Source organism: Azolla caroliniana, unplaced genomic scaffold, assembly GCF_043228905.1.
Source record: "Azolla caroliniana isolate FFs.n. ecotype wild unplaced genomic scaffold, voAzoCaro1.0.p SCAF_11, whole genome shotgun sequence".
Taxonomy (NCBI): Eukaryota; Viridiplantae; Streptophyta; class Polypodiopsida; order Salviniales; family Salviniaceae; genus Azolla; species Azolla caroliniana.
The window spans coordinates 21,443,209-21,468,551 of record NW_028230446.1 but is presented as its reverse complement, the minus strand read 5'-3'; the positions used below and the strand labels follow the sequence as shown (position 1 = coordinate 21,468,551).

At 37.9% G+C, this 25,343-nt stretch overlaps 3 protein-coding genes across 6 annotated transcripts in view; 1 reads left to right on the top strand and 2 right to left on the bottom strand.

The window, feature by feature from the left end:
* Window positions 1-25,343, bottom strand: part of LOC147858505 (FRIGIDA-like protein 4b) — a 96,844-nt gene that overhangs the window by 47,287 nt on the left and 24,214 nt on the right. The gene's annotated exons all lie outside the window — the stretch shown is intronic.
* LOC147858508 (uncharacterized) lies at window positions 3,109-15,516 on the bottom strand. Of its 3 annotated transcripts, none has more exons than XM_087327227.1 (10): window positions 10,231-15,516; window positions 9,951-10,139; window positions 7,864-7,978; window positions 6,718-7,765; window positions 5,955-6,393; window positions 4,595-5,282; window positions 4,423-4,498; window positions 3,578-3,921; window positions 3,376-3,476; window positions 3,109-3,287 (listed from the first exon to the last, which is right to left on the bottom strand). In XM_087327227.1, exons 1-8 carry the CDS (start codon window positions 15,199-15,201, stop codon window positions 3,822-3,824), a joined length of 7,626 nt encoding a protein of 2,541 aa, XP_087183353.1. In that variant the 5' UTR covers window positions 15,202-15,516; the 3' UTR covers window positions 3,109-3,287; window positions 3,376-3,476; window positions 3,578-3,821. The 3 variants fall into 3 exon arrangements, with proteins under 3 accessions (XP_087183353.1, XP_087183355.1, XP_087183354.1); XM_087327229.1 differs by having other exon boundaries at window positions 3,376-3,464; XM_087327228.1 differs by having other exon boundaries at window positions 3,109-3,464.
* LOC147858507 (pentatricopeptide repeat-containing protein At3g03580-like) lies at window positions 18,783-24,180 on the top strand. Of its 2 annotated transcripts, XM_087327139.1 has the most exons (2): window positions 19,947-20,077; window positions 20,181-24,180. In XM_087327139.1, exon 2 carries the CDS (start codon window positions 20,208-20,210, stop codon window positions 23,700-23,702), a length of 3,495 nt encoding a protein of 1,164 aa, XP_087183265.1. In that variant the 5' UTR covers window positions 19,947-20,077; window positions 20,181-20,207; the 3' UTR covers window positions 23,703-24,180. The 2 variants fall into 2 exon arrangements, with proteins under 2 accessions (XP_087183264.1, XP_087183265.1); XM_087327138.1 differs by having other exon boundaries at window positions 18,783-24,180.

The window sequence follows — 25,343 nt, the reverse complement described above, 5'->3', positions numbered from 1 at the left end:
CATAGTCTCTTTTCAAATTTTGTTTCCATAATCTCTCTCTCTCTCTCTCTCTCGGTAAAAGCACACAATTATATTAAATGTATGTAAAATCGACTTAGTTATAACACTTCTTAGTCTCCTCTACCTATCATACACCTATGTATGGAGAGGGACGTCATGTAATGCCATTAAAAAACTTGAATATGCATTTGAGGAAATGATTCCTAGATGTTATAACATCCAAAAATTTCACAGGAGAATACCTTTTAGTTTCTTTATATAGGCTTTCACCTCATGTCTATTATCAAAATGAACACATTACGCATATTCCAATTGTGGTGTAGTCCCCAATAACGTAAAAATTGGAACAATATCTCCATCTCATCATTTGAACCATTTTGAACATATTGCAAAAAAACCCATTGTTGAGGTTTCAAATAACGAGTTAAAACTTGCCAAATGTCCGATAAGTAGTTCCAAATGGTACATGCTATATGACATTTAATTACCCTATGTGTACTATCCTCCAATGGAATGATGCAAAAGAAACAACAAGTGTCGGACACTAGTCCTCGTCTCTTTAAGGCCGAACCTAATGAGAGCCCACTAATCATGACTCTCCCTGTGAATACCTTTGCACGAAATGCCAACCACATTATAATATTTTCCACCACCTTGCATCTGACTTACATACATTCCACAACTTCTCTACTTTAGGAGATAGCCAAGATAATGATGCCATTGCATTATCATACAATATATTTGTAGTGACTTGTAACAAGCGTGTACCATCTTGTAATTGCCAATCCACCCAAGGTGCAACAATTATTTTCAATGGCAACGATTGATTGTATATCTTGTAGTTTCTCCAAAATAAATCCATAATCTTGGGGAATACATAACCATCGTTTGGCATCTTCAAATTTCGACAACCTTTGAGATTCATTATCAACCACATCTTCCAAATGTACAACCCCCAATCGAAATAAACAATTGAATTGAGATCTCAACTTCTCTTTCCCATGCTACAACAACACTTTAGAAGAAACAACTGATTCATTTTGTAATAAATTGCAAGATTCTCGATCACTTCATGGTCCCCACTTAAAAAGAGATAATGCATCTTGTCATGATCTTACTTAATGTTGTCTACATACTTAATGTCAAATTTTTAGAGGAATACTTCCATTGAGTAATGACCATTGAGATGCTTGAATCTTTGTTTTCCCATGTACCACTCCTTCATGCTCAATAAATTATTATATCATAGATATCCATGGTTAATCTTGTTGACATATATCTCGTAAAAATGCAAATCTACAAGTCATCAAATACATTTCCAAATCCAATATTGTTGCACCACCTAACCTTTTGGGATTAGCCAAATGGTCCCATGAAATCCATGTAACTCCCATCATTTCTTCCTTCTGCCACAACATGAACCGAATAGGTTGTAACATGCTTTGTAATGCCTCCTTATTCCAAGGTAGTAATGGTAAAAAATATAGTAACATGGGTATCAAGATACATTGCACCACTTTGAGTCATACATGAAAGGATCATAATTGAGACTTCCAATAAATAATTTTTTCCTCCAATTTACTACCAATCCAATCAATCAATTGAAGATTTGCAACATCAATACCTAATGGATAGCCCAAACATCGATAAATTGATCATCGTGTAATCATTGACCCTTGCCATCCCAAACAATCCAAATCACTCTCCATACAAGAAATAAGGCAAGACTTCCTCTAATTTATACACAACCCTAAAGCCAAAGCAAATTGATCCCAAACTCCTTCCAAGTTTTTCTTTTGAGGCTTGTAAAAACATAAAGGAATCATCAACCAATGCTTGTGCTACCAATTGTCCACTAAAAGGAATATGCAAACCCACAATATCACCATTGGTGGCAAGATTTGACAACATTACTAACAAAGGACATGTAACAATAGCAAATAACAATGGGCTTAATGGACATCTTTGTCACACAAATCTAGTAAGAAACACTTTCAAAGTAACTTCGCCACTAAATTTCACACATGATGTTGCATTTTGCCCTAGCAAAAAGATAAATCGACACATGTGAGGACCAAATGCCATATTATACATCACACTTGAGAGGAAAGACCAATTAACATGATTGAATTCTTTCCATATTGCATTAGGAATTTTCTATCAACCATAGGAAATCTATACTCTTTACATCATGAAAGCACCATTTCGCAAAATCCTATTGCAAAAATGCACTTGGTGAACGAGAGAACAATGTTCAACCACTAACTACACTATTGACCATACCATCAACTCCACTGTGAAATCTCATCATTGTCATGGTGATTCTTATGCAACAGCCATGCCTTTATTCTACCCAAATTTTGAACATGGATTTGTATTCTTTTTTATTGCATGAAGACATAATATAATACATGATATAATACATAACATTGAACACACTATGTCATCTTGTAACTATGTAATTGAGTACATTCTAGAAGCCCAACCCTTTTGAATGCATCACCCCATCCATGAACCTAGGTCACTTGGTCAGCTACCAAGTTTCTCTTAAAGTCATGTCTATTTTATTATCTGCTCACTCATTCATGAGACATAAAAGACATGCCATGTTCTAATATGATACAACAAATAATCACCTCATTGAATTGATTAATTGCTTTTGTACAAGCCATTAGTAAGCTTCAACAATTCACTTTTATTAACATGCTCTATATTAACAGATCAAATATCTTTGCAATACATTTCATACTCTTGAGAATCCCTTTTCGAAATTTTAATATATTCCAACAAAGAGAAGGTCGTATCAAACTTTATTCAAATGATTCTCTACAACCACAGATCTTTGAAGTTCTTTTACCGCATATTTACCACATGGAATCAACTTTTGAAGAATTCCTTATGTAGTCAATGGGTTAAAATGGAGAGTGCTATGATGCAGAAGTGTGAAGAAAATGAGCTCATCATTTGGCATTTGTAAAATGGCATCGGGTTTTCTAATTTTTCTTCAAAATCTATGATTTCATTTTTTATGTCCACAACATGTTGGAGGCAATGTGGAACTAAAAGTCAATACATAATATCAATATGAATCCATTCTGGGTCATACTGTCAGGCTAAACAATCCTTTTCTTTCACAAATTTATGAGAATAACATAACATGAAAGACTATTATATTCATGGTAGATCGAAAAAAATAATGTACACAATTGAGTGTTAAAGACTTACATTTAAGTATATACAAAACAAGGACTTTGCATCAGGTGATTATTCTCTCCATCTTATGTAGGCTGATACAAAAACGCTATTAGGATTGAAAATGATTAAGAAATATTGATTTCTTAGAGACCCCAAATGTACAATCGTAATTTCACATACCTTACGTTTTTTTCTTCATGTTCGATGATTGATGCCAAATTGCGTTAATTATTGCATTGCATAGCACAGACAAAATGCTAGTACAATCCCTGAACACATCACTATGGCCAAAGGATAAGTGAAGATAATTGCTAAAGATTCAATCTTAAGTATAACTAACATTAAGGATAATCAATGATGATTCATTTATTGCATATATTACCTGTAAAGGTATTTCGACGCTGAACTGATACTTTCCCAATGTTCACATAAATGCATTGTGGTGACCCGGGTATTCACATGTCACAAAGTTTCTGAGACTACCCAGCATGGTGTTTAAACCGATGGCGATAAAAATGAAACTCAACCCAAAAGTATCTCAAGTTCAAATAGTGAATATCTCAAACGAACTTCCATCAAATGAATTTCTCACCACACCTAGAAACTTCTTTTTGCAAAAAAATATCTCAAATCCATGGCGTCCATCCTTCATACATGTTGCAGAGATTATCAATACTCATGGCTTGACGAAGCAAATAGTCTACTTGTTCAGAGACTGTAAAATGACTGTTGATATAAAACAAAAAATATAGTATGTTAGAACTGTTAAATAAACAAGCATGAGGCAAAAGGATTTGAACTCGAGGTCTCCAAGTGTGTAGGCAACTACACCCAAACTTGAATGAATATAGATAAAAGTTACTCTAGGGATAACAGGCTGATCTTCCACAAGGGTTCACATCGACAGGAAGGGTCAAGTGAGAAGCAAAGGGGGCAGATGTAGCCAAGTGGATCAAGGCAATGGATTGTGGATCCATCATGCAGGGTTCAATCCCCATCGTTCGCTACAACTAAGAAAGGATATTAAGAGAATGTAGATAATATTAATGTGACACATGGCATCCATGCTAAATCACAATGTATTGTATATTAAGGTAAGGGCCTGTACATTGCACTAGGTAATAGATGAATGGTAGTAATTCATTTAATAAGTTGACAAGAACAACAATTATATGCATATCTTATTTTGTTGCTTAAAATTTGCACTTAATCTAACACTTGTTATACCGTCTGCCATCATTATCAAGTCCGTCCAGCTTCCATTCAACCCTTTCAAGCACGGAAACAGCATATGCATTCTTCTCTGCATTTTCAAGCGATGAAAACAAATTGGGTGAAAACCATAAAATAATCAACACTTTCCAAGTAGACAAAATTGAAGAAAAATGACATTGCATACTTGACCGCAATCTGTGTGCCATGGAATACAGAGGAGAGGCATTTGCATGGTAATCCTTTCCAATTTCATGTAGAGTTTTCCTTGTTTGAGCTGATTTTTTATCATTGTTAGGCTCATCAATCAAATCCAACAATGCACCCATTATAAGGCCACTTGAGTTTTGAGATGGAAGTCCATTTGGACTCATAGATGGTTGGAAAACATCATCATCAATTTGATTCATTTTCTTACTCACTTGTGAACCTTCAATGTCTGAATTAGCACGCCCTTGGCTGTGTAATTTTAGTAATGAAGTGTTTTTATCATTCTGTTCTTCAATGCCTAATGTTGAAATATCTGGCACAACCATGCTTGAATCCTTTTGTTTTGGATATTCAGACATAAGTGTGGACTGCCAGATCCGAGATCCACTTAGCGAATCTGTCGATTGAAGCCAAAATGACTCCAGATGATTTGCGTTCTCTTTTTCTGAACTACTTTCATCATCTAATCCTGTGTTTGGTGGTGAAATCCAACAGTCATCTTCAGCTTGAGAGAGGACATGCTCATCCAATGACTTATCAAGATTCTCACTAATATCTCTCAGATGCCCAATATGCTCTCTAGCAATTGATGACTCTGCAACTTCACTCGCCATCATTACTTCCTGTGATCTCACTTCCTGGCTTCCCAACACAGCCTCAGACACCTGTAGTTTTTCAAAATTAATTCTCCTACCTTCCAAAGACCTGAGACAACATAATTTGGTAACGGCTACGAGCACAAGCATATTTGCACTAATAGTGAGTTAATCAAGCCTAGAGTAAATATCATTAGCTATTGGACATGTTAATTACCCTATCCTACCAAAGAGCTTACACGTGAAATAATTCAGCAATGCTATGAGCACAAACATGACTACACTATTAACGAGTTAATCAAGGCTAGATTAAAGCTCATTAGCTATTGGACGCCCTTTGTCCCGCCACAGTCTGGATGGCTGTGGGTGGCCATATACCTTGGGTTTGTTTATATAATAAAGGCCTATTTACTATTGTGCACTTCTTCTCTTCTATGTTCTTGTGACCATATGAATGGTAGTGTATGGCTATCCATCCATATCATACACGCCAAACCCAAGGAAACACGAGCTTGATGGGTACAGTTTAAAGTAGTGTGGCTTGGGTGGGCGTTTGAGACTCCACATCTAAAATAATTAATCATGTTTATTAGATAATTACGCAATAAGGGGAGTGTAATACTATCAAATTACTTCAGTGTTGTTTAAAATCATGTAGTGTCTAATCGTTATCAAAACCAAACTGGATATCATCAATTAGATATTTATTACAAAAAAAAGAAGAAGGTAGTTGCGATTTACTTGCAACTCAGTACGACGCTCCTGTATGTCAGGACCAACAGCAACTGTTTCAATACCATTTTTATCTTCTTCCCCAAACAGATGGCCTTCATTTACACCATCAGTCTTTGTCCATTCCATGAGAGGATCCCATGCAAAAACATCCAGTAACATAAGAATGGTATCTTTATTTGTTCGAAGAGTCTGCAACACATCTTCACAACTCTGTCTAAAAGCACCTTCAACTCCAGTGAGTCCAAGAGCTCCTTGCATCGATTGTGTCAAACGGAAAGGAACGATCTCTGGGATTTTCAAGCGTAAACCTTTCTCAAAACAGACATTGTAGTCAATGTGCACTATATCACCCATATTAAAGTCCATCAAAATGTTATCCAAATGCCGGTCTCCTAAACCAAGAATATAGCCTACTATACTCATAACTGCCACAGTTCCACAAAATCTGCACACAGAAAACAAGAAGATGCTAAATTAAATACAATTAGCTAACCTGGATTTCAAGGATCATACAAAAGCATAAACTAAAATAGGGAACAAAAAGTAGCTGAATTTTTAAATATTGAAGACTATCATGCAGAAATTTGATACATGGACCCAGCTATTAGACACAAGAGCATGCTAAAACTAAATTGCATAGTGTACTCTAAGAAAAATGATGTGATATGGCCTCTCCGTTTAAAATTTGCATCCTTGGATATACATATAGTAGCCAAATCCTACAAACTAAGACTCAACACAACCGATGAATATTTACTGATCTGCATACCTTTGTAATTTTGCATTGAATGCCGTTAAGCCGTCACTTGCACACCAGAGCTCTTTGTACAATAACTGCCTAGGCGTTTCCTTCATGAGCTCCAAAAGCACCTTCCTTTTGACGTCATGAGGCCAATCTTTCCTTGACATAACCTTTCGTAACCCTCTTTCTTTTAATGCAGGAATCATTTTCCCATAGAACATGTCGCTTGGTCTAGGAATAGCTGGTGGCACTGGCATATTTGTATGACCAGGATTTGCATATTGGGCTGAATGATTACGCTGCTGCCAAGCCTTAAAAACAGCATACATGCTGACAAGGTTATCCACCCATTGAATAAGACCTGCTTGACCACTTATAGGTGTAACCGAGTAATGGCGAGCAACTAAATGTCCTCCCCTAGAACTGCTGTAGGATGAAAGCATCTTATTTACAGCACGTAAAAGTTGCATAATTCTTGCATCCAACCTCAAGTCCTCATGCCCTTTCAAAAGATAAGTGTATGTTTGTCCATCAGATCCTATCATGGCCAGTTTCTTGGGTTTTGTTTTAGTTGCCAATAATTGAACTTCTTTATGGAAAGCTGTTAATGTTACCATTTCGGGAATTCCTCCTAATGGTGATTCACCATGAGCTAAACCAACCTGTTTTTCTAAGCCAGGTATGGGTACATCGGACGAACCAAGAAATACAAGTCCAGGAGCAATGTCATCCAGAGGAACAACAGATCTTTTAACATGGCTGGCTAGAGATGCTATAATGGCATCAAACGGACGCCAAACATCATTTAACGAAGAAATATTGAGCATTGGTGATTTGAAACCAGAAATTGCATCTTTAATCTGAGGTATATAATGTTGTTGAAACCACGATTCATGTGCTGTCTTTGACGGCCTGGTTGTAATACTAATTAGACGCTCCAACGTTGATATAACAGGCAACATAGTTGCTGAATATTTTGATCCATTAATGTTTGGCTTCTCCATAGACATGTGTATATTGTCTTCAGTGAGTCTCAATGATTCTTCTTTCAATAAAGTGATACGTCGAATAACATCTGTGAATAAAGCAACAAATGACAAGTATAATCTCAGAATCAAGTGACCTCAGATGCCCAATAATACAAAATCCTTGAAATACCAGAAGCTTAAAAACCTGCACGTAAATCCTGAAGGGTGCTCATCCATCGTTCTTCCCAAAGAACTGTAATGCCACCTAGTTCAGCTATCAGTAACTGCACATCCTTCACCAATTTGGGATGCATCTTCAGCTGCTCTAGGTCATCAAAATGATATGTAATACATTCAGTAAATAGTCATCAAAACACTCGTTAGAAGTTCACTCAATGATACAACTTCTAACACTTGATAAAAACTAGTTGAAACCATATGGAAATGCACTTAACATTTCTTGTATGGTTCTCCGGTTATATAAATAGAGTGATTTTTTTGACAGACCGATTGCATCACTGCACATTTGCAGAAGCCCTCCATGGAAGTGTGGATGTTTGACACTCGGTCATATGAAGGCACTCTCATATGCAGCAATGGTCTAGGTACCAGAACTATGGTTACACATGAACACAAATAGAGAGATCACCAGTCAAGATAGTATCATGGATGTTCCCAGTTATTGCACAACAAATCTTCAATCCCACATGACTTCAATACAGACCGGGTTCGCCACAATCATGTCACAGACTAACCAGAAGCTAGTTCAGATAGTATGCTTCCAAGACAGATTGTCTTGAATAGACAAACTCCAACTCTCCTCTCCCCTGTAATGATTTCTATCATGTATCACTTTAATGACATCTATGTTTTGTCATTTATAAATCTCTCATGTTTGGTCTCATAGACATTGGCCTCTTAAAATATGTTTGTTCTCGACTGATTATGAGTGTGAAGCCTACCCATGAAACACCTCAAACATCCTATTCTGCAAGAGTTAACCCTCTTTCCGGCATCATTCCTCTTTGCTTAGAAAACAATGGCTTGCTCTTCTTTACCCACGACTCTTACCTTGAAGGGACACGACCTTTACTTAGGCAGGTTACTTAGCTTACATAGCCAATAATTTTATCTTTTCTTGGTATTGAAATTCTTTTTGAACGGAAGATAGAGCCACTCTCCGCTCGGTTTTACTACTCGCAAGTGACTCGCAAATGAAAAAACCAACCTCACTCAGCACACATGATGCTCCCAAGACTATACGCAAAGGCTCCACAGTAAGTGAGCTCTAGAAGCAATAGTCTTATTATCTTATTAGGAGTTCATCCTATGCAAACCCTTGGTGCATTACCCCCCTCAGTTGACACCAATAGGTTTTTGTGATATATTACGAATCAACAAGCTTATTAGCCTGGGGAATCACTATTTTTTTTTAGAACCAAAGATTATCATGACCGCAACTTTAGAAAGACGTGAAAAGGCAAGCCTATGGGGTTGCTTCTGCGACTGGATCACCAGCACTGAAAACCGTCTGTACATCGGATGGTTCTATCCTTCTTTCCCCTCTCTTGTTCATTCTTATGGAATCTCACTCTTGTAACAGTTTCTACCATTTGATGATTTGTTCATTCTCTCTCCATCAGCAAACAACTTTCTTTAACTCCACTCATGCAGCAAGCCTGACCACAACACTCAAAAGGGGTTACACTATATCGGGCAACAATTTGTAGTGCATATAGGCCACATCTATGAAGACCGCGTCCATCACCATTGTCATCAACAGATAAAAGCCACATTGAAGGTGTTTCACTCGCTTTAGAGACATCTCCAAATTGGCCCATGTTGGAGATCATTTGAAGGCCAATATTTCCATCCATCTAGATCCATAATAATGCTTGGTTAACAAGAGTCTCTGGTACAACCATTTGTTCTGGTTTGTTGTTCTCAAAGATGAGACAACATTTTCAGGTGTAATCTCTCATTCAGCCTGATAGGCCATTTTCACTTTTTAAAAAACATTATATACTTTCCCTTCCCCTCCTAATGATTTCTACATTTAACTTCTCTCTACTATCTTTTTATTTTTCCATTTGGCGGGGCATGGCAACCTCTGTTTCTGTGGTTTTTTCACTTTTGATAGCTGCCAATTAAGGCCATTGTGTAATACCTTTTGTCCCTTTTATCAATAAAGGAATCTCACATTGTGATGATGTTCACATGGGTCAACTCCAGTCTTTCATGGATACTGAGATAACCTCTCTCTCCCTCTCAAATAAACCAAATGTTACATACCAAACAGCCCAGCAACTGTTGAATCTCTGGTGGAGGTTCACCGTCGGAGGTATTGATGCTGACAAGAACAGGATACACTATTGCCCACGGAGATAACTGGGCTAGCATAGATAAAATATCTTCCAATTGCTTCCGCACAAGTGGTTCTGGATGATTAGTTAACCGGGCAAACAATTGTGGAGTGACTTCCTATGACATGATAAACAAGAATGTCTCAGACAATAAGCTCAAGAATCATTTCCTAATTCCATTCATATAACTTTATTAGACGGTTAACTACCTGCCACGAACTAGGAGAAATAGATGATATTCCTTTCCGTAGAGTATCATTCAACTCTATCCCATGATTAAACAGGATGTGTAACACATAAAGAGAAGAGCCCAGAGTTTGATCACGTTTATGTTTCATTTGTGCCAACGTATTCCCTCCTCTGTGATCCTTCCAGTTTGAAAGGTTGATATACTTGAGAAAACCTTCTAATGCATGCTCATACAAACAGACTCTCCTCTTCCGCAGACCCCACCAGATTTCTATCAGACTGCTTACATATGCTACAGTCTGATGAGAACTCATTCCAGGACACTGTCCTGAAATCTCCAGTTTCAACTGCATAGATAGCATTCTAGATGGGGATTCACCATCTGATTCCACAGCTCCAGCAGCCATTTGCATTAAATGTACTATATGCTGCATAAATGTCTCATTAAATTCTCCTTCTACCTGGAGCCCTGAAACTTTCCTGAGATTGACTTGTAAGTTTAGCTGGGTTGCATCACTATTGTTAACAATGGCATCTAGCACAATTGCACGAATTCTATTCACTTCTTCATCACTGAACCATGAACTGTTTGGTGCTATTTCTGAATTCAAGATTTGGGGAAACAAAGATGGATACTTCAACGCATTAGGGCCTGAAAACGAAGCTTTAGCAAGGTTGAAGCACCACGAACCATATGCAAACCATGCTTTACCCATAGTGGGAAACATTAAAGCTGCAGATTTTACAGCTGCACCAATCACTTCTTGCTGACTATGCGCAGGGAATCGACTGTTATCCCCCCTACGCAAGTTGATATCCTCAAGCATTAAGTGCTTTCCTAAAGCTGCATCATCGATCATATCATGACCTTTTTGGAGGAAAAAACCAGCTGGCAATATAGGGTTTTTCTTTATCCATGATGCTAATTTCAAGGATGCTTTAGCTACAATTTCCTTCTTGAAATCATCTGGCCATTTTGAACTAGTAATAAAACCCTGAACAAGATTCCAAAGCCCTATTATAGCCTCCTGTGAATTCCCCTCTGAATATTGTAATAGCATAAACTCATAGTGAAATGGTGAGAATTCTTCTCCTGAGACATTATAACCTGTTCCAGAATTACTATCAAGATTGATTGCATTACACAACCTATTCAAGAGGCGATGGCAGAGCCTAAAATTTTGTTGCTTCCTAGCTAGCTTAATCATATGCCATTGAAGCTGAGTTGACACTTTAAAATGTGGCATTATTGCTCTATAGATACGCATTAATTTCAACCACATCCCACAATCTTGATGGAATGCATCAAGCGGAAGGCAATCTAGCTGTTCAAGTGACTTAAACATTGTAAGATGAGATGATGAATCCCTCTCTCTTATATCGGCAGTGCTGCAGTTGACTTCAAAAGCCTTGATGCAATGAAGATGCATAAGAAGTGGGGCAGCATGAGTGAGCCCATCGAATCCTGAAACAACTAAAGATTCTTCAAGGATGCTTTTTGCTTTTTCCATTTCCTTCACCCAATTCTCAGTTGCATCTCCCTGTAAATGAAGCAGAGCTTGAAGAAGCATTTGTTCACTCCTTTGGAGTGCCAGATGAGGATCGGGTGTGAGATCTCCACTACTCTGTGGTGTTAAATCTAGATGAGCCCAAGCTCCTGGGACATCTCCAGCATCAAAACAAGCAAAAGCGTGGATTGAATTCATATCATGCCCAGCTGTTGTAAGGGCACCAGCATATGACTTCCCTGCATGCTGAGCACGCAAAGTCTGCAGCTCTTGTAACCAGATTTCCAATGCTTCCCAATCAGCAAGAGCAACATAGCTCTCAATTGTTCGAGCTATTACGAATTGGACACCATCTGCTCCGAGTGCTGTGAGGGAATCTTCTGATTGCAAGAGCTTAGAGAAATATGTAGCAGCCCTCTCATAGTGCCCCTGTGATTGCAGCACAGTACCATTCATCCAACCTAAAGACCCATACATACCACTACCTGTTTGCAGTAATAATGCATCATCTGATATCAATGCTCCAAATGTAGAATTTGCCCATATCTGAAGACCTCGGATTGTGCTTGGTTCATGTGCACGGCAAAGTGCTAGTGTCGCCAACCTCAAAGTTTTCAGCACATCCTGCCTTACCTTTATCTTTAGATTGGATGGATTATTATCAGTTGTCTGAGGCCATTGCATTTCACGTATAGCCGTTACAGTAGCACTTCTTAAGTCATGCAATCTCAATGTCGTATGATGATAGGTAGCTGCATAACACTGAAGAGCCAGGCTAGCATTCATCAATGCCTCACAAATACGAGAAAACCACTCTTCACATACCTTGCGGTTTGCGCGGAAAAAATGTGTACTTGCTGGAGATGGAGTTGATAGAACTACAGATCCTTCGGTAGCATTATATATATTTTTCCTCAAAGAATCTACAAATTCTAGCAACAACCTCATTGGCAGTAACCGACTGTGTTGCTTTACAACAGCAGTAGCTCCTTCCCTTTGACTGTTATCTGCCTGCAAAGATTGAACAACGTCTAGAAGCATGCGCTCTAATACACTGAATGTTTGTGTCGGTCCACCTAGGTGTGTTCTCAAGCGAACAGTGACACAATGCCAAGCTGCCTCTTGTATTGCCCACCATGCTGTAGCAAGATTGTTGTTAGTGCACATCCTTTCAAGAAGCTCGGTGTTTATGTCAAGAGAAGGACTTGCTAGATCCTCTTGGTTGTGCTTAACCGAGCCTGATCCCTGTTTAAATAACAAACCTTCTGCATCTTTCCCAAAGTCTCCAGCCATATCCTTTGGAAGATTCTGAACAAGACGTTGAAGCCATGAGGAAGGAAGGACCTGCCATTGTTGGGCAATATAGTTTAAAATGAAGACCACTTGTTGAGGACGAAGATGTCGTGAGAACCTTCTTAAAGCAAAATACTTCTTCCATTGTCCATGAGTAGTGCTTAACATTGAGCTGCTACAACAGTAGACATTTGCAGTCAACCCTGTTGCCCAAAGAGATACAGGAGCAATAATAGCCAGAAGTTCACGAAAAGCATTCTGAATTCCAGGGCCAGTGTCTCCTAGGTGCTCTAGAGCAACTTCAGCCACATCTTTCAAATAGAGTGGTTTTATGAGTCTTGAATGCAGAAGTAAGTTCAAGATTGTGGCGACCTTGCCTCTAACCTTCTGTTCCCTGTCTGATGCTGCAATCAGCAAAGCCAATATGACATCCTTACTCAACCATAAGTTCAAGGCAAATGTCTCTTCATTGACAATATTTTTCTGGAAAAAATCTTTATGTATTGAGCAGGCAACAAAAGAATCTGCAGCAAGCACCTCGTTACAAATGTTTCCTATCCAATCAAGCACTTCTACTTTTACAGAAAAACTAGCTGACGGATTCAAAGCCTCAGTGAAAACCTTATCACAGCCAGCAAGGCAGTCAGATATGGCAATCTTGCACATATGGTACCCCATCTTCACCCCTTTCTTAAAGGAAGTGGTGTTGTTCCCATTAGAAATATTTATGCATTTCAACCAACATAACCTGTGCAAGCTCTGCACTACAGCAAGCTGAACATCTGCATAACACTGGAGTGGACTCTGAAAGGGACTCATAGAGCCTATGAGGAACTTTTGGATTTCTTTGGACCTTAGGAAGGTTTTCTCTGATTTGTAACCCAGTTGATCGTGCATTAGATGCACACTACATGTGAGCAGCAACAGATTATATTTTATCAGTTCTCGACATTCTAATTCTGACACATTTGTTACCCATGTTTCAAGAGTTTCTTCCTTTCCCATAGTAGTAGTTATAGATTGCCAATTGGTTCCTTCATCACACAAATTTCCCAAGCATCTCTTTAATGTAATGAGCTCATGTATCAAGCAATCAGTTGCAACTTGTATAACCTGGTGTGAATCGTATCTAAGCAACAACAAATAAGTTTCTGATACTAAACCAGTCACAGCTCGGCTGGGGTGTAATCGCAACCGTGTAAATGAAGACCCCTCTTGTAAAAGCTTTGACACTGCCTCGGATGGAAGAGCAGGACCTTGCAACGAAATTAATTCCAGATTTATTTTTAATATCTCTTGCACTTGGGCAGATGTAAGGGATGGAAAACAAGCACATAACAAAGAAGAAGCATCATCCTCTTCATGAGATACTCTTGCAGAAGTGTCAAATTTGAGACTCTTCAGGAGAAAATCAGTCGCTAAGCACGAAAAATTGGAGAATTTCTCTCTGAAAAGATTGGCGAAAAGCGATAAGCAAGTGAATGCTTCTCGCAACCACTTGAAAGACCTAAATTTTTGCCCAACCATGCCCAGACAAACCATCAAACGAGGCAAGAGCATGCGAAAGGAATCTAACGATTCTTCTTTGAATCCAAATTCCAAGATTCCTGAAGAAGTAGCTCTTAAAACGGCCACAAAACACGAAGCCAAAGCCCATAATCTCCTTGGTTGATTCAATGATCCCGGGATGGCATCTTGAGCCAAAACCTCCATATCACCCAAGAATTTGCACAACAAATTTGACGAAAATGGCAAGTTTCCTGCCCAAAGCTTCTGGAAATGCAAGAAACTGTCCGTAATAAGATTCCGATCTGACTCTGATAAATCAGGCATCAAAGCCCAACCAAGTAAGAGGTCCACGAGATCGGCAAAATGAGGTTCAAAAATAGGGTTAAATCGGTTAGCTAACACCGTGAGTATGCCAAGCAAAGGCCGGAGTATATTCAAAGGTGTCGCTTCGTCCTCCAGTAGAGCTTGACAAGACCTAAGAATAGAAGTTATGTACCTTTCTATGGAGGCTGGTTCGCATGCAGTGAGAAATTCGTGGAGAGAGAGAAGAGCAACCTCGGCAGCCTCACCATTAGAGTTTGCATTAGAAAGAAGAGGTAGACACCACGATAAGAACCTCTCTGAAGGAGCCCCAGGGAGAGGAACATTTGGTCTTCCATTTGGAGGCACCAATCGATCCATTGGCTATGTGGTCTCTAAGTTCTTTGGGTTTGCGCCTGCCTTTATGTGTATGTATGTGTCTGGCTATGTTTCGCTCTCCTCTAATATCGATTCTGGTGCAGGGTAGGATATCATCTTTGAGTAGGGAAGAAGAGGAGTATTCACGCCATGGATGTCTTTTGCTGCTGCTTCTCCTTCTCCCTCGCCGTCTGCTGCTGCTTCTGCTTCTTCATCTTCATCTTCATCTTCGGGCCTACTCATGTTGTCCAGCTTAGTAGAGTTTTGCTATCTGTTTTGCTTTTTGTTCTGTTTTTTTGCGTTTGTAGAGTTCACCCAACCCCCCCAATTGTAATTTGTAAGACTCTTTCAAAAACATGGTGTTGTTAATCTCCAATAGGAACCCCTAAAACTCAATATCATGCCTAGGGACTCTGTGGTCGGTTATCAACACTCACATAGTTTCCGTGCACACGTCCATATAGAAAGTGTGCCGACAATCAAATTTCCAAGATATATGCCGTGCACCCATTAGTTGCCCGATTAGGAAAGTTTTTTGCACCCTAATCTCATAAACCTTGTTGCTTGGTCACATGTGTTTTGTCATGTACTAAATAACTTGATTGTCAGTGCTTCAATAGACACGTGTGTGATTTTATACTTTATAGCGAGGGTGTAATGGGAAACCTTGTGCCAAGTCCCATATCTTGCAAAGTTTGAGCGATGCATGCTTCGTATGCATATAGAAAGATAGAGAGGTGTTGAGTTTGTAAATGGACCTTGCCTTGGATGTTGATCAATCTTGCACTCCATCTCTAACTCAAAATAGCTTGCATGATATAAATTTCACTATCATACTATCACTCAGATCCAATGATGGGGATGAATGCCACGACTCATCCAAGACATGCAAACGATTTATGTTAAGGGTTGTGCCAACACAATACCGAAGCTCAATAATTATATGTACAAATTTTTTGTGAGTTATGGTTATGCCAAGACTACAATGTAGTTAGATCACTGTTTATGTTCAACGGTGCCATAACATTTTAAGGTGTTTAAATTCTAAAATCACGAAACTGAAAGGGCATGAAACCAAACGTGAACCTAGATAGATTGAGGGACAAGCTTGAAATAGTATACTAACGTGGTAAGTGATGTTTTACAAATAGATATAGTTAGGGTTGAGCACAAAAAGAAACAGACTAATGCGTCGGTTTATCAATGAACTAACGGGTCCTAATTTGGCTTATTAAATGTGTAGTCATTATTTTCTTAACGAATTGAAGTGTGCGCAAAATCAAAATTAACATTACAATAAATGTTATTGCAAGATCTTGAGAAAACCACACCATGGAGCTATCGCAAAGACCATTGTATTTATGGAATCTTCACGAATAGAGTGCACCCCCACCCTTGTCAATTAATATAATGTGTAAAATGATGGTCAAATACCCATAAAGCTTCAACAAAATTTAATGAAATGGCTTATCAAATGATAAATCATCTTCTGTCCATTGTATTTCGAATAAAAAATGTATTATTTTTCTAATATCGTCGCATGATCTAGAGTATTTTCATGGCAACCATAGATTGACACATGCGTGATGTTCGCGATATTCTCCATGCGCAGTATTCTCAATATTCGAGAATACAAAATGGCCCCAAGAATATTAAAAAACCATTTGTTTTGTAAAATAAATATAAAAATTTATTTATTTATTTAAATAAATGTATTTCACAAAAAAAAACAATTATTCATTAATAGATTATAGTGTCAAGAGAGTTTATGAAACTTATTTTAATTAATTAATTTTTTAAAAACGAATATTTTTATATTTATTATACAAATATGCTTACTATTAGTATGAACTTTGAAGATATGATTAGTTTGAAGTACCATTTTTAATGTCAAGATAAAAATATCCATAAATTTTGAGGAAATAAAAAGTGAGAAATTAATGAGCCTTTATTTTATTTTATTTATTTATTAAAAATAAAATGACTATACATTTACTATAAAAATTTAGTAGTGTCAAGTCCCCAAAGTCCCTCTTTTATTATCCCTATTTATTGTTAAGTTCTTTTTTTTTATCTTAGGAAAAAGAAAAATTTAAAACTCCCATCGGAAGTCATATGGCTTATTCTCGTCAAATGGTAGGTAACAAATGCGATGAACAAAAACATGACTACTATGATATGCTAATAGGTTTACAACAAGACACAAGAAAAAGGGTTCTACCATGTTTTTCATGGCACGAAACAATGCACACAAACTCAAGGACATGGTGTGACATGTCTTGCCACAAGAAGATATATATCCTCTAATTCAATTCCTCCTAGGCAAGGTATTGGCATATGAATTGAAAGCATGGGCACATGTTTAAGCGACGTAAATTGTTAACTAGAAGAGGGCTACTTTTGAGAGTCACTCAGGTAGCTAGCAATCCAATAAAATACTTGGTTGCATGGAAAGCTTTGATGTATAGGTTTGGATTCAATTCCTCTAGGCAAGTAAGGGGGCTGAATTAGGCAAATGTTATTTAGGATGGGCATGGAAAGCTTTGATGTATAGGTTTGCATTTGATTCCTCTAGGTAGGTAAGGGGGCTGAATTAGGCAAATGTTATTTAGGATGGGCATGTACACACACACACACACACACACACACACACACACACACACAGAACACCTGATAGGGTTTAACCACTACATTCCACAATGGCATCTAGTAAATTAAGAGCATATGTGTGGAGTAATACAAGGGTGAGACAATTAGGTAGGAAACCCAAGACTTGGTTATAGTAATGTAACAACTCACTCATCACTAGAGTAAGCTAATTACGAAAAAAAACAAAAACAACTTTCTTAAAAAATGTTCTGAAAGCCATTATAGAGAAAGAAAGAAAGCAAGATATGTATATAAACGTGTTTTAAGAGGCCACAATGGCTTATAAGACCAAACAAGAGAGAAAAGATTTGGATGGAATCAGGCTAGATATGTAGAATTTAAAAAAGAAAAGCCTTCTTTCGATTAGTAAGTGGAGGGCATGTTTATGTAATTTGTTTATTATTTTCTCTGCGTTGTTTTGAACGCCTTGGCGAGCTCCAACATACAGCTTCGGAAACGCAGAGAAAGGCCTCCCGATACTTCTTCGTATGTAAGATCAATTGGGCTAAGTTTTTCTTTCACAGTTCTACCGTGCTAACAGAAGGCTGTCTTTGGAGTTACCAGAAAACAAAATAAATTCCATTCGCCATCCCTCGTCAATCGTGTCATTCGAATTTTTGTGCCGAGTTTTCTTGATAATGACATCTTCATTGAAGTGAAATGACCAGAAACAAAACCCTCCTTTTGGGTTAAGGGTTTATTTTGATACATTTCATCAAAACATTTCGTCTCATTGTGAGGATGGATTATATTGAAGAGATTTGCCAACTATAGCGAATACATAAGGAGGTATAAAATACTGCTTGGTGATGGCCGAGGAAGAGTATGATCCGGAGGCGGAGGTGTGAATCAGAGGATAAAGCCGGAGATATATAATATGGATAAATAGTATTAAGGAAGGGACGAATTTGGATAGTTGTACCGATCCTGATCTGCACTGTTCTGTAATCGGAGGAATTTTCCTTTCAGCTGATGTGAAAATTTCAACCATGAGAAAAAAGTCTCTTCTGGGAAGTTCTCCTGCCAAATTATTCATCAAATGTCTCATTGGCATTGTGAGAAGTTTGTGAGAATGTTGAATGTAAAGAAAGCAATGAGTTTGATGGAACAAGGATCATCTTTTTCAGTTAAATGTAAATTTTATTTGAAATATCATCAAAAGATCACTTCACACAAGGGTTCACACCAAATCTATCATCAAAAGTTTATCGGCATTACAAAAATTTCTTGAGGATGTCTAATGTAAAGAAAATGCACAGTTAAATGCAAGAAAAATTGAATGATCCGAAAAAAGTCTCCCCTTGGCATTGTGTAGATTCTTGTGTGGGACTGTTAAGCATAAAGAAAACACTAAGTTTGATCAAACAAACATTATCTCTTTCGTATACCATGGCTTTGCATATATGTTGCACAACTTCCAGAATTGACTGGACTAGCTCTGACATCTTGAGGTTGTACATGGGCAAGGGGTCAATGCAAATCTTTTCATCAATCATGCCATTGGAATTTGTCGTTGTGTGGATTCTTCTGAGAATGGTAAATGTAAGAAAAAAACTTGGTTTTGGATAATCTCTTTTAGTTAAGGAATTGACATGTATATTGATTCCACAGGATTTCTTCCAAAATCTTGAATTCATACATGGCCCTTCTTCAATGGTATGAAATGACCAAGAAAAGGAATCTCTTCAGTTGAAGAGTTCCATACTAAATCCTTCATCAAACTGTAGTCTATGGAGCAGTGCTAAATACAGACAAGGACAATCTCTTTTGATTGACAAGTCTGCATGTATGTTGTGGAAGTGCCTATTCCCTGTAAAATCTTGAGATCCAGCATGTGACATGTCTTTTCAATGATGTGAAATGGCTAGAAAAAAAACCTCTTTGATGAAGGATTCCATGCCAAATCCTTCAGCAAACATCTCGTTGGCACTATGTGAATTCTGATGAGAATGTTAACCATAGAGAAAGCACTTAGTTTGCTTGAACAAGGATTGTATCCTTCGATTGATGACATTGCATGCATTTTGCGCAAATGGCGGACTGAGCTGATTCCCTCGAATGTACAACGATTGCATGCCTTACTGAGAAAACATGGCCTAGAAACTCACAGATCACTTGCAAATTACCTTGTTCCGATGCTAGTTGAGGTCGGACGATTGCACGATGCTCAAGAGCTTTTTGATCAAATTTCCTACAGGAACAATTACTCTTACAATTCTCTTCTCTCTGGGTATGTTAAATATGATAAGTCACCTTGCGCTTTTACATTATATGAAAGAATGCAAGATGATTCTTTATGTCCTAGTGAGCACACATTCGTGCCATTGTTGCAGGCTTGTGCTAAGCTTAAAGATAGAGAAATGGGCTGGAAAATACACAATGATATTGTAACAAGAGGTTTGGAAAATGGCTTTTTTGTTAGCAGTACAATGGTACATATGTATGTCAAATGTGGCCTTCTCACAACAGCACAAGAAGTGTTTAATGGACTTCAAGTTCGAGATGCAATCACATGGACATCGTTAATTACGGGGCATGTCAAAGTTGGACATTGTGAGCATGCTTTGAAATGCTTTGAAGAGATGCAACAAGGGGGAATCTCTCCAAATCCTCTGACATTTGCTTGTATATTAAAAGCATATGGCATCTTAGGAGCTGCAGGAAAGGGTCAATTAATGCATGTTGAAGTTGAGAAAAGAGGGTTGCTGAAGACAGATGTTCTTGTTGGAAATGCTTTGATTGACATGTATGCCAAATGTGGTTTCCTCACGAAGGCTCAAGAAGTTTTTAATAAAATTCCAGCAAAAGACATAGTTTCGTGGAATATACTGTCAGCTGGATACCTTAGACAGGGGTTCACGAATGAAGTATTTGAGTGTTTCAAAATGATGCAAACAGAAGGTTTCTCTCCAGATGTAGTCACACTTATTTGTAATCTGACAGCATGTACCAATATAGACAGCATAGAGAAGGGTCAGCACCTCCATTTTGAGATTGTATTAAGGGGATGTCTGGAAGAGGATACATCAATAGGCAATGCTTTGGTCGATATGTATGCCAATGGTGGTTTTCTTGCAGAGGCGGAAGAGGTGTTTTTTAGGCTTCAAACCCGAGACATAGTGGCATGGACTTCCCTTATAGCAGGACACACCAAACATGGGTTTGGTGAAGAAGCAATAAATTGTTTCCAGAAAATGCAAGATGGGGCCATCTGGCCAGATAGTGTTGTGTATATTTGTGTCCTGAAAGCATGCAGCAGTATCAGAGAGATTGAGAAAGGTCAGGAAATACATGCTGAGGTGACGAGGCTAAAGCTATTAGAGCAATATCCTAATGTTGGCACGGCACTTATTGATATGTATTCATGTTGTAATATACTAATATATTCACAAGAAGTATTTGACAAACTTCCGGATCAGGATATAGTCTCATGGAATGCACTTATTGGAGCATACATGAACCATGGGTGTAGCATGCTAGCACTGAATTGTTTTGAGCAGATGCAACTGGAGGGTGTCTATCCGGATGCCATCACCTTTCTCTACATCATGAAAGCTTGCAGTAACATAGGAGCCATAGACAATGGGCAGAATATACACACCAATATTGTCAAACAGGATCTGTTGGAAAACCATATTTGTCTTGGTAATGCACTTCTTGACATGTATATTAGTTGTGGTCTTTTTAAAGAAGCACAGGATATCTTTGATAAACTTCCACTTAAAGATACGGTCTCGTGGAACACTCTATCAATGGGATATATAAAGTACGGGTACTTTAATCATGCATTGAAATGCATCCAGAAAATGCAACAACTGCGGATCAATCCAGACATAGCAACATTTCTTTGCAGATTAAAGGTGTGCAGCAGTGTTGACACCATGGAAGATTGCCATGAGCTGCATTCTGAGATGATTAATAAAGGCTTGTTGGAGAAAGAATTCACATGTAGCTCTCTTGTAAAATCACAGGAGGAGAATACAGTCTTGCAGAATGGAGTAATGGAAGCATATTTAAGTCATGGACACTGTGAAGAAACACTTGCTTGTTTTGAGCGCATGCAACTAGAGGGTGCTTATCTAGATGATGTCACTCTTGTATGTGGCATAAAGGCGTGCATCGGTTTAAGAGCTTCATGCAAGGGTCAAGAAATACATAGATACATTGTTGCAATAGGGTCTGAAAGAGAGAATTGTATGGTTGGAACAGCACTGATCAATATGTATGCTACTGATGGCTTACTTCTGGAAGTGGAGGATGTGTTCTACAAGCTTTTCGTTCGAGATACTATCTCATGGAATGCTCTAATGTCTGTGTACCTTAAGCAAGGATATAATGAGGAATCAATTGAATCTTATGATTGGATGAAATTTGACAGGATCTTACCGGATACTACTACATATGTTTGCATCTTGAATGTGTGTGGCAATGTTGGAAATATAGACAAGGGTCGAGAAGTTCATTCTGAGATTTTGAAACGGAGCTTCCTTGAAGAAAGTTTTGTTGGGAATGCATTAATCAGTATGTATGCAAAATGTGGCCAACTCAAAGAGGGACATCAAATTTTAACAAAGGTTGAAGTTGATACAGTATCATGGAACACTCTTATTAATGGATATGTGGACAGTGCATTTGGTAGTCTAGCAGCATTAGAGTGCTTTGAGCAGATGCAGTCTGCAGGTATTTGTCCAGATTTGGTCACTTTCCTCTGCAACTTAAAAGCTTGTAGCAGCCTAGAGTTTGTCAACATGGGCTATAGATTGCATGCTGAAATAATCCAACGGGGGTTCCTGGAAGGATATCTCATCATGGGCAATGCATTGATTGATATGTACTTAAAACATGGATTGCTTGTGGAAGCCCAATATGTGTTTGACAAGCTTCCAGTCCGAGACACGGTGTCTTGGAATGCTCTAATCGCTGGAAATGTCAATGAAGGACGTGAGGAAGAAGCATTGAATTGTTTTCAAGAAATGCAAATGCAGAGTATATTGCCTGATGTATTCACATTTGTTAGCACCCTAAGAGCTTGTGGTAGCACCCGAGCCTTAACGAAGGGTAGAGAATTGCATTCTGACATCATGAAAAAGGGTTTTTTAGAATCAAGTTTGATTGTCGGAAATGCATTACTTGATATGTATGTAAATTGCAACTTATTCTGTTCGGCACACTCAGTGTTAAATCAGCTTTCTTTTCGGGATGTGGTCTCTTGGACGACGATAATTTCAGGATATATTAAACATGGGTGGAGTGAAGAAGCACTTGAGTGCTTAGAAGAGATGAAGAAAGAAGGTATTGTTTCGGATATTCCTTTATGGAACTCACTTCTTGCGGGATATGCCAATCTTGGGCATATCGAGAAGGTTTCTTATATTCTTGCAAAAATGGGTGAAGAAACTTTGAATCTGGTTGCTGACACATTTGTAATAGTTCTTATGGCATGTAGTCATTCTGGTTTTGTGAACGAAGGCCAAATCTTCTTTGATGTAATGAGAAATAAATGTGGAATTGTACCAACCCTTGAGCACTATACTTGCATGGTTGATCTTCTAGGCCGAGCTGGTCAATTAGAAGAGGCCAAACTTCTTCTCGAAGAGATGCCATTCCATCCAGATACTGTGATATTTCATACATTGTTGGGTGCATGTAGAAAGTGGCAAAATGCCATACTTGGACGAGAAGTTTTCGAATTTGCATTGAGATTGGATGAGAAGGATGTTGGAGCCCATGTATGTATGTTTAATATATATGCAGATTGCAATGTTGTAGACATTGAGAGGGTTGAAGAAATAGAAGAATATAACAACCTCCATGTTTGGGATGTCTTGATGTCAAAAACTATTGTAGTGATGTGATCAAAAGGTTTATAACATTCTTTTGACTTGAAACAATAAAAGAAAAGACCATAAATGTACTCTTCGAAGTTTGGTAATATGGTTGCAAGGTGTCCAAAGAAGAGTAGGAGTTTCTTGGCAATAGTAAATATGGTTGACAAATGTCTATTGCACAAATGCAACCCATTCAAAGCATATCTAATGGATGAAGAACATCCATGAAGCCAAGTACCCAAAAGTACTCGATTAACTTTGTCCAAAGGAAATTAGAAGTGACAATGGCGTATTTGTCAAGGAGATGCGTGTGGAAACACTATAAGAAGATGAATTGTTCATTTCATTGACAACATTCATATGGGTAGCACTCTAGTTAGGCATCACACTTTATTTGATGGGTAAGGAACTCTTCCATGTTGTTTTCAATCTCTTTCCCATTGTGCAATTATTAGTGCATATATTACACAAAATTTCAAATTCAACATGTGTGAAATTAAGATTAGCTAGGTTGTAGATTAATGCAACTCTTATGAACACATCCGATGACTCAAAAGTCTAACAAAATCAATATAGATAAACTCACATTAAGTGTATAAGCAATCCAATATGCACTTCAAGTTTTCATAAACAATGATACACATGATTTAGTTTTGAGTTTAATGCAAGGGCATCATTCTTTGTATTTGTGGTAGTGCGATAATGCAAATTTTATAAAGCCATGCATGATATCATCCAGAAATTATGATGAATTATTATAGAGAACATGACATGAAAATCATGGTTCAAAACTCAAGGAGCACGAGTGTACCATCGCATAAACATTGCTATATATTTAATTTTAGATTGTTTAACTAGCATAAACATTGCCATCGCAATACTTTGATGAACTTAAACCATTTTTCACTTTCAAAAGATAATTACCTAAGTAGTGTTTCACTTACACCAATAGTGATGAATAAGGGTGACAATTTTGGCTTTTATAGTGTTTTTCTTCCATGTCTACACATGTTAATATGTGGGATATGGTGATTGGGAGTATATAGTGAAATAGTGATTGGCATGAATGTTGGCAATGTAGCAAAGTTTATTGAGTTTGATTCTCACAAGGTTGTGCATGGAGTGTTTATCTTGTCTTCGGATTTTCTCTTACATCTTCAATGCAGACAGATTGTTGTGCAATATCGTATTATATGAACCATATATTTATGCACATGAAATGAACACTTTTGGTCATTTTGATTGAGGTGAAACCTACTTTCTCATGTGCACTAGCTTTGCATTAATTTGATTGTAAAATAAATATTATCAAAAACTCAACATTAGTTGTAGCCACATAGAAAGCAATGGTTATTTTCTTTGTTGCATTTGGAGGTCACATTTTTGCATTAGATTCAGTCGATTTAAGCTAAGAATGTGCATCAAGCTATACATTTCTCTCGTTGTAACCTTCACAACTATAGAAAGAAAAATCTTGGTTACCTAAAAAGTGATTGTATGTCAGAATGATGCAATGGTGATTGTGGCAATTGTTATTTAGTAAATATCAAGGCTATATGTTGTTTTAGGGGAATGAGAAAGACATGGTAAACATTTAAAATGTTTAATGATGGTAGGCTCTTAGTACCCTAATTGCTTGTATAGTCATATATAAACAAGATTAACTAA

What these genes read in the sequence shown, in the direction of transcription:
- LOC147858508 (XM_087327227.1), bottom strand. Translation starts at nt 15,201, where the DNA reads ATGGATCGATTGGTGCCTCCAAATGGAAGACCAAATGTTCCTCTCCCT. An exon ending in GGCACACAGATTGCGGTCAA is followed by an intron (nt 4,499 to 4,594) that starts GTATGCAATGTC and finishes TTGAAAATGCAG; the next exon opens with AGAAGAATGCATATGCTGTT. An exon ending in CTTGATAATGATGGCAGACG is followed by an intron (nt 3,922 to 4,422) that starts GTATAACAAGTG and finishes TTATATCAACAG; the next exon opens with TCATTTTACAGTCTCTGAAC.
- LOC147858507 (XM_087327138.1), top strand. Translation starts at nt 19,791, where the DNA reads ATGAGAATGTTAACCATAGAGAAAGCACTTAGTTTGCTTGAACAAGGA.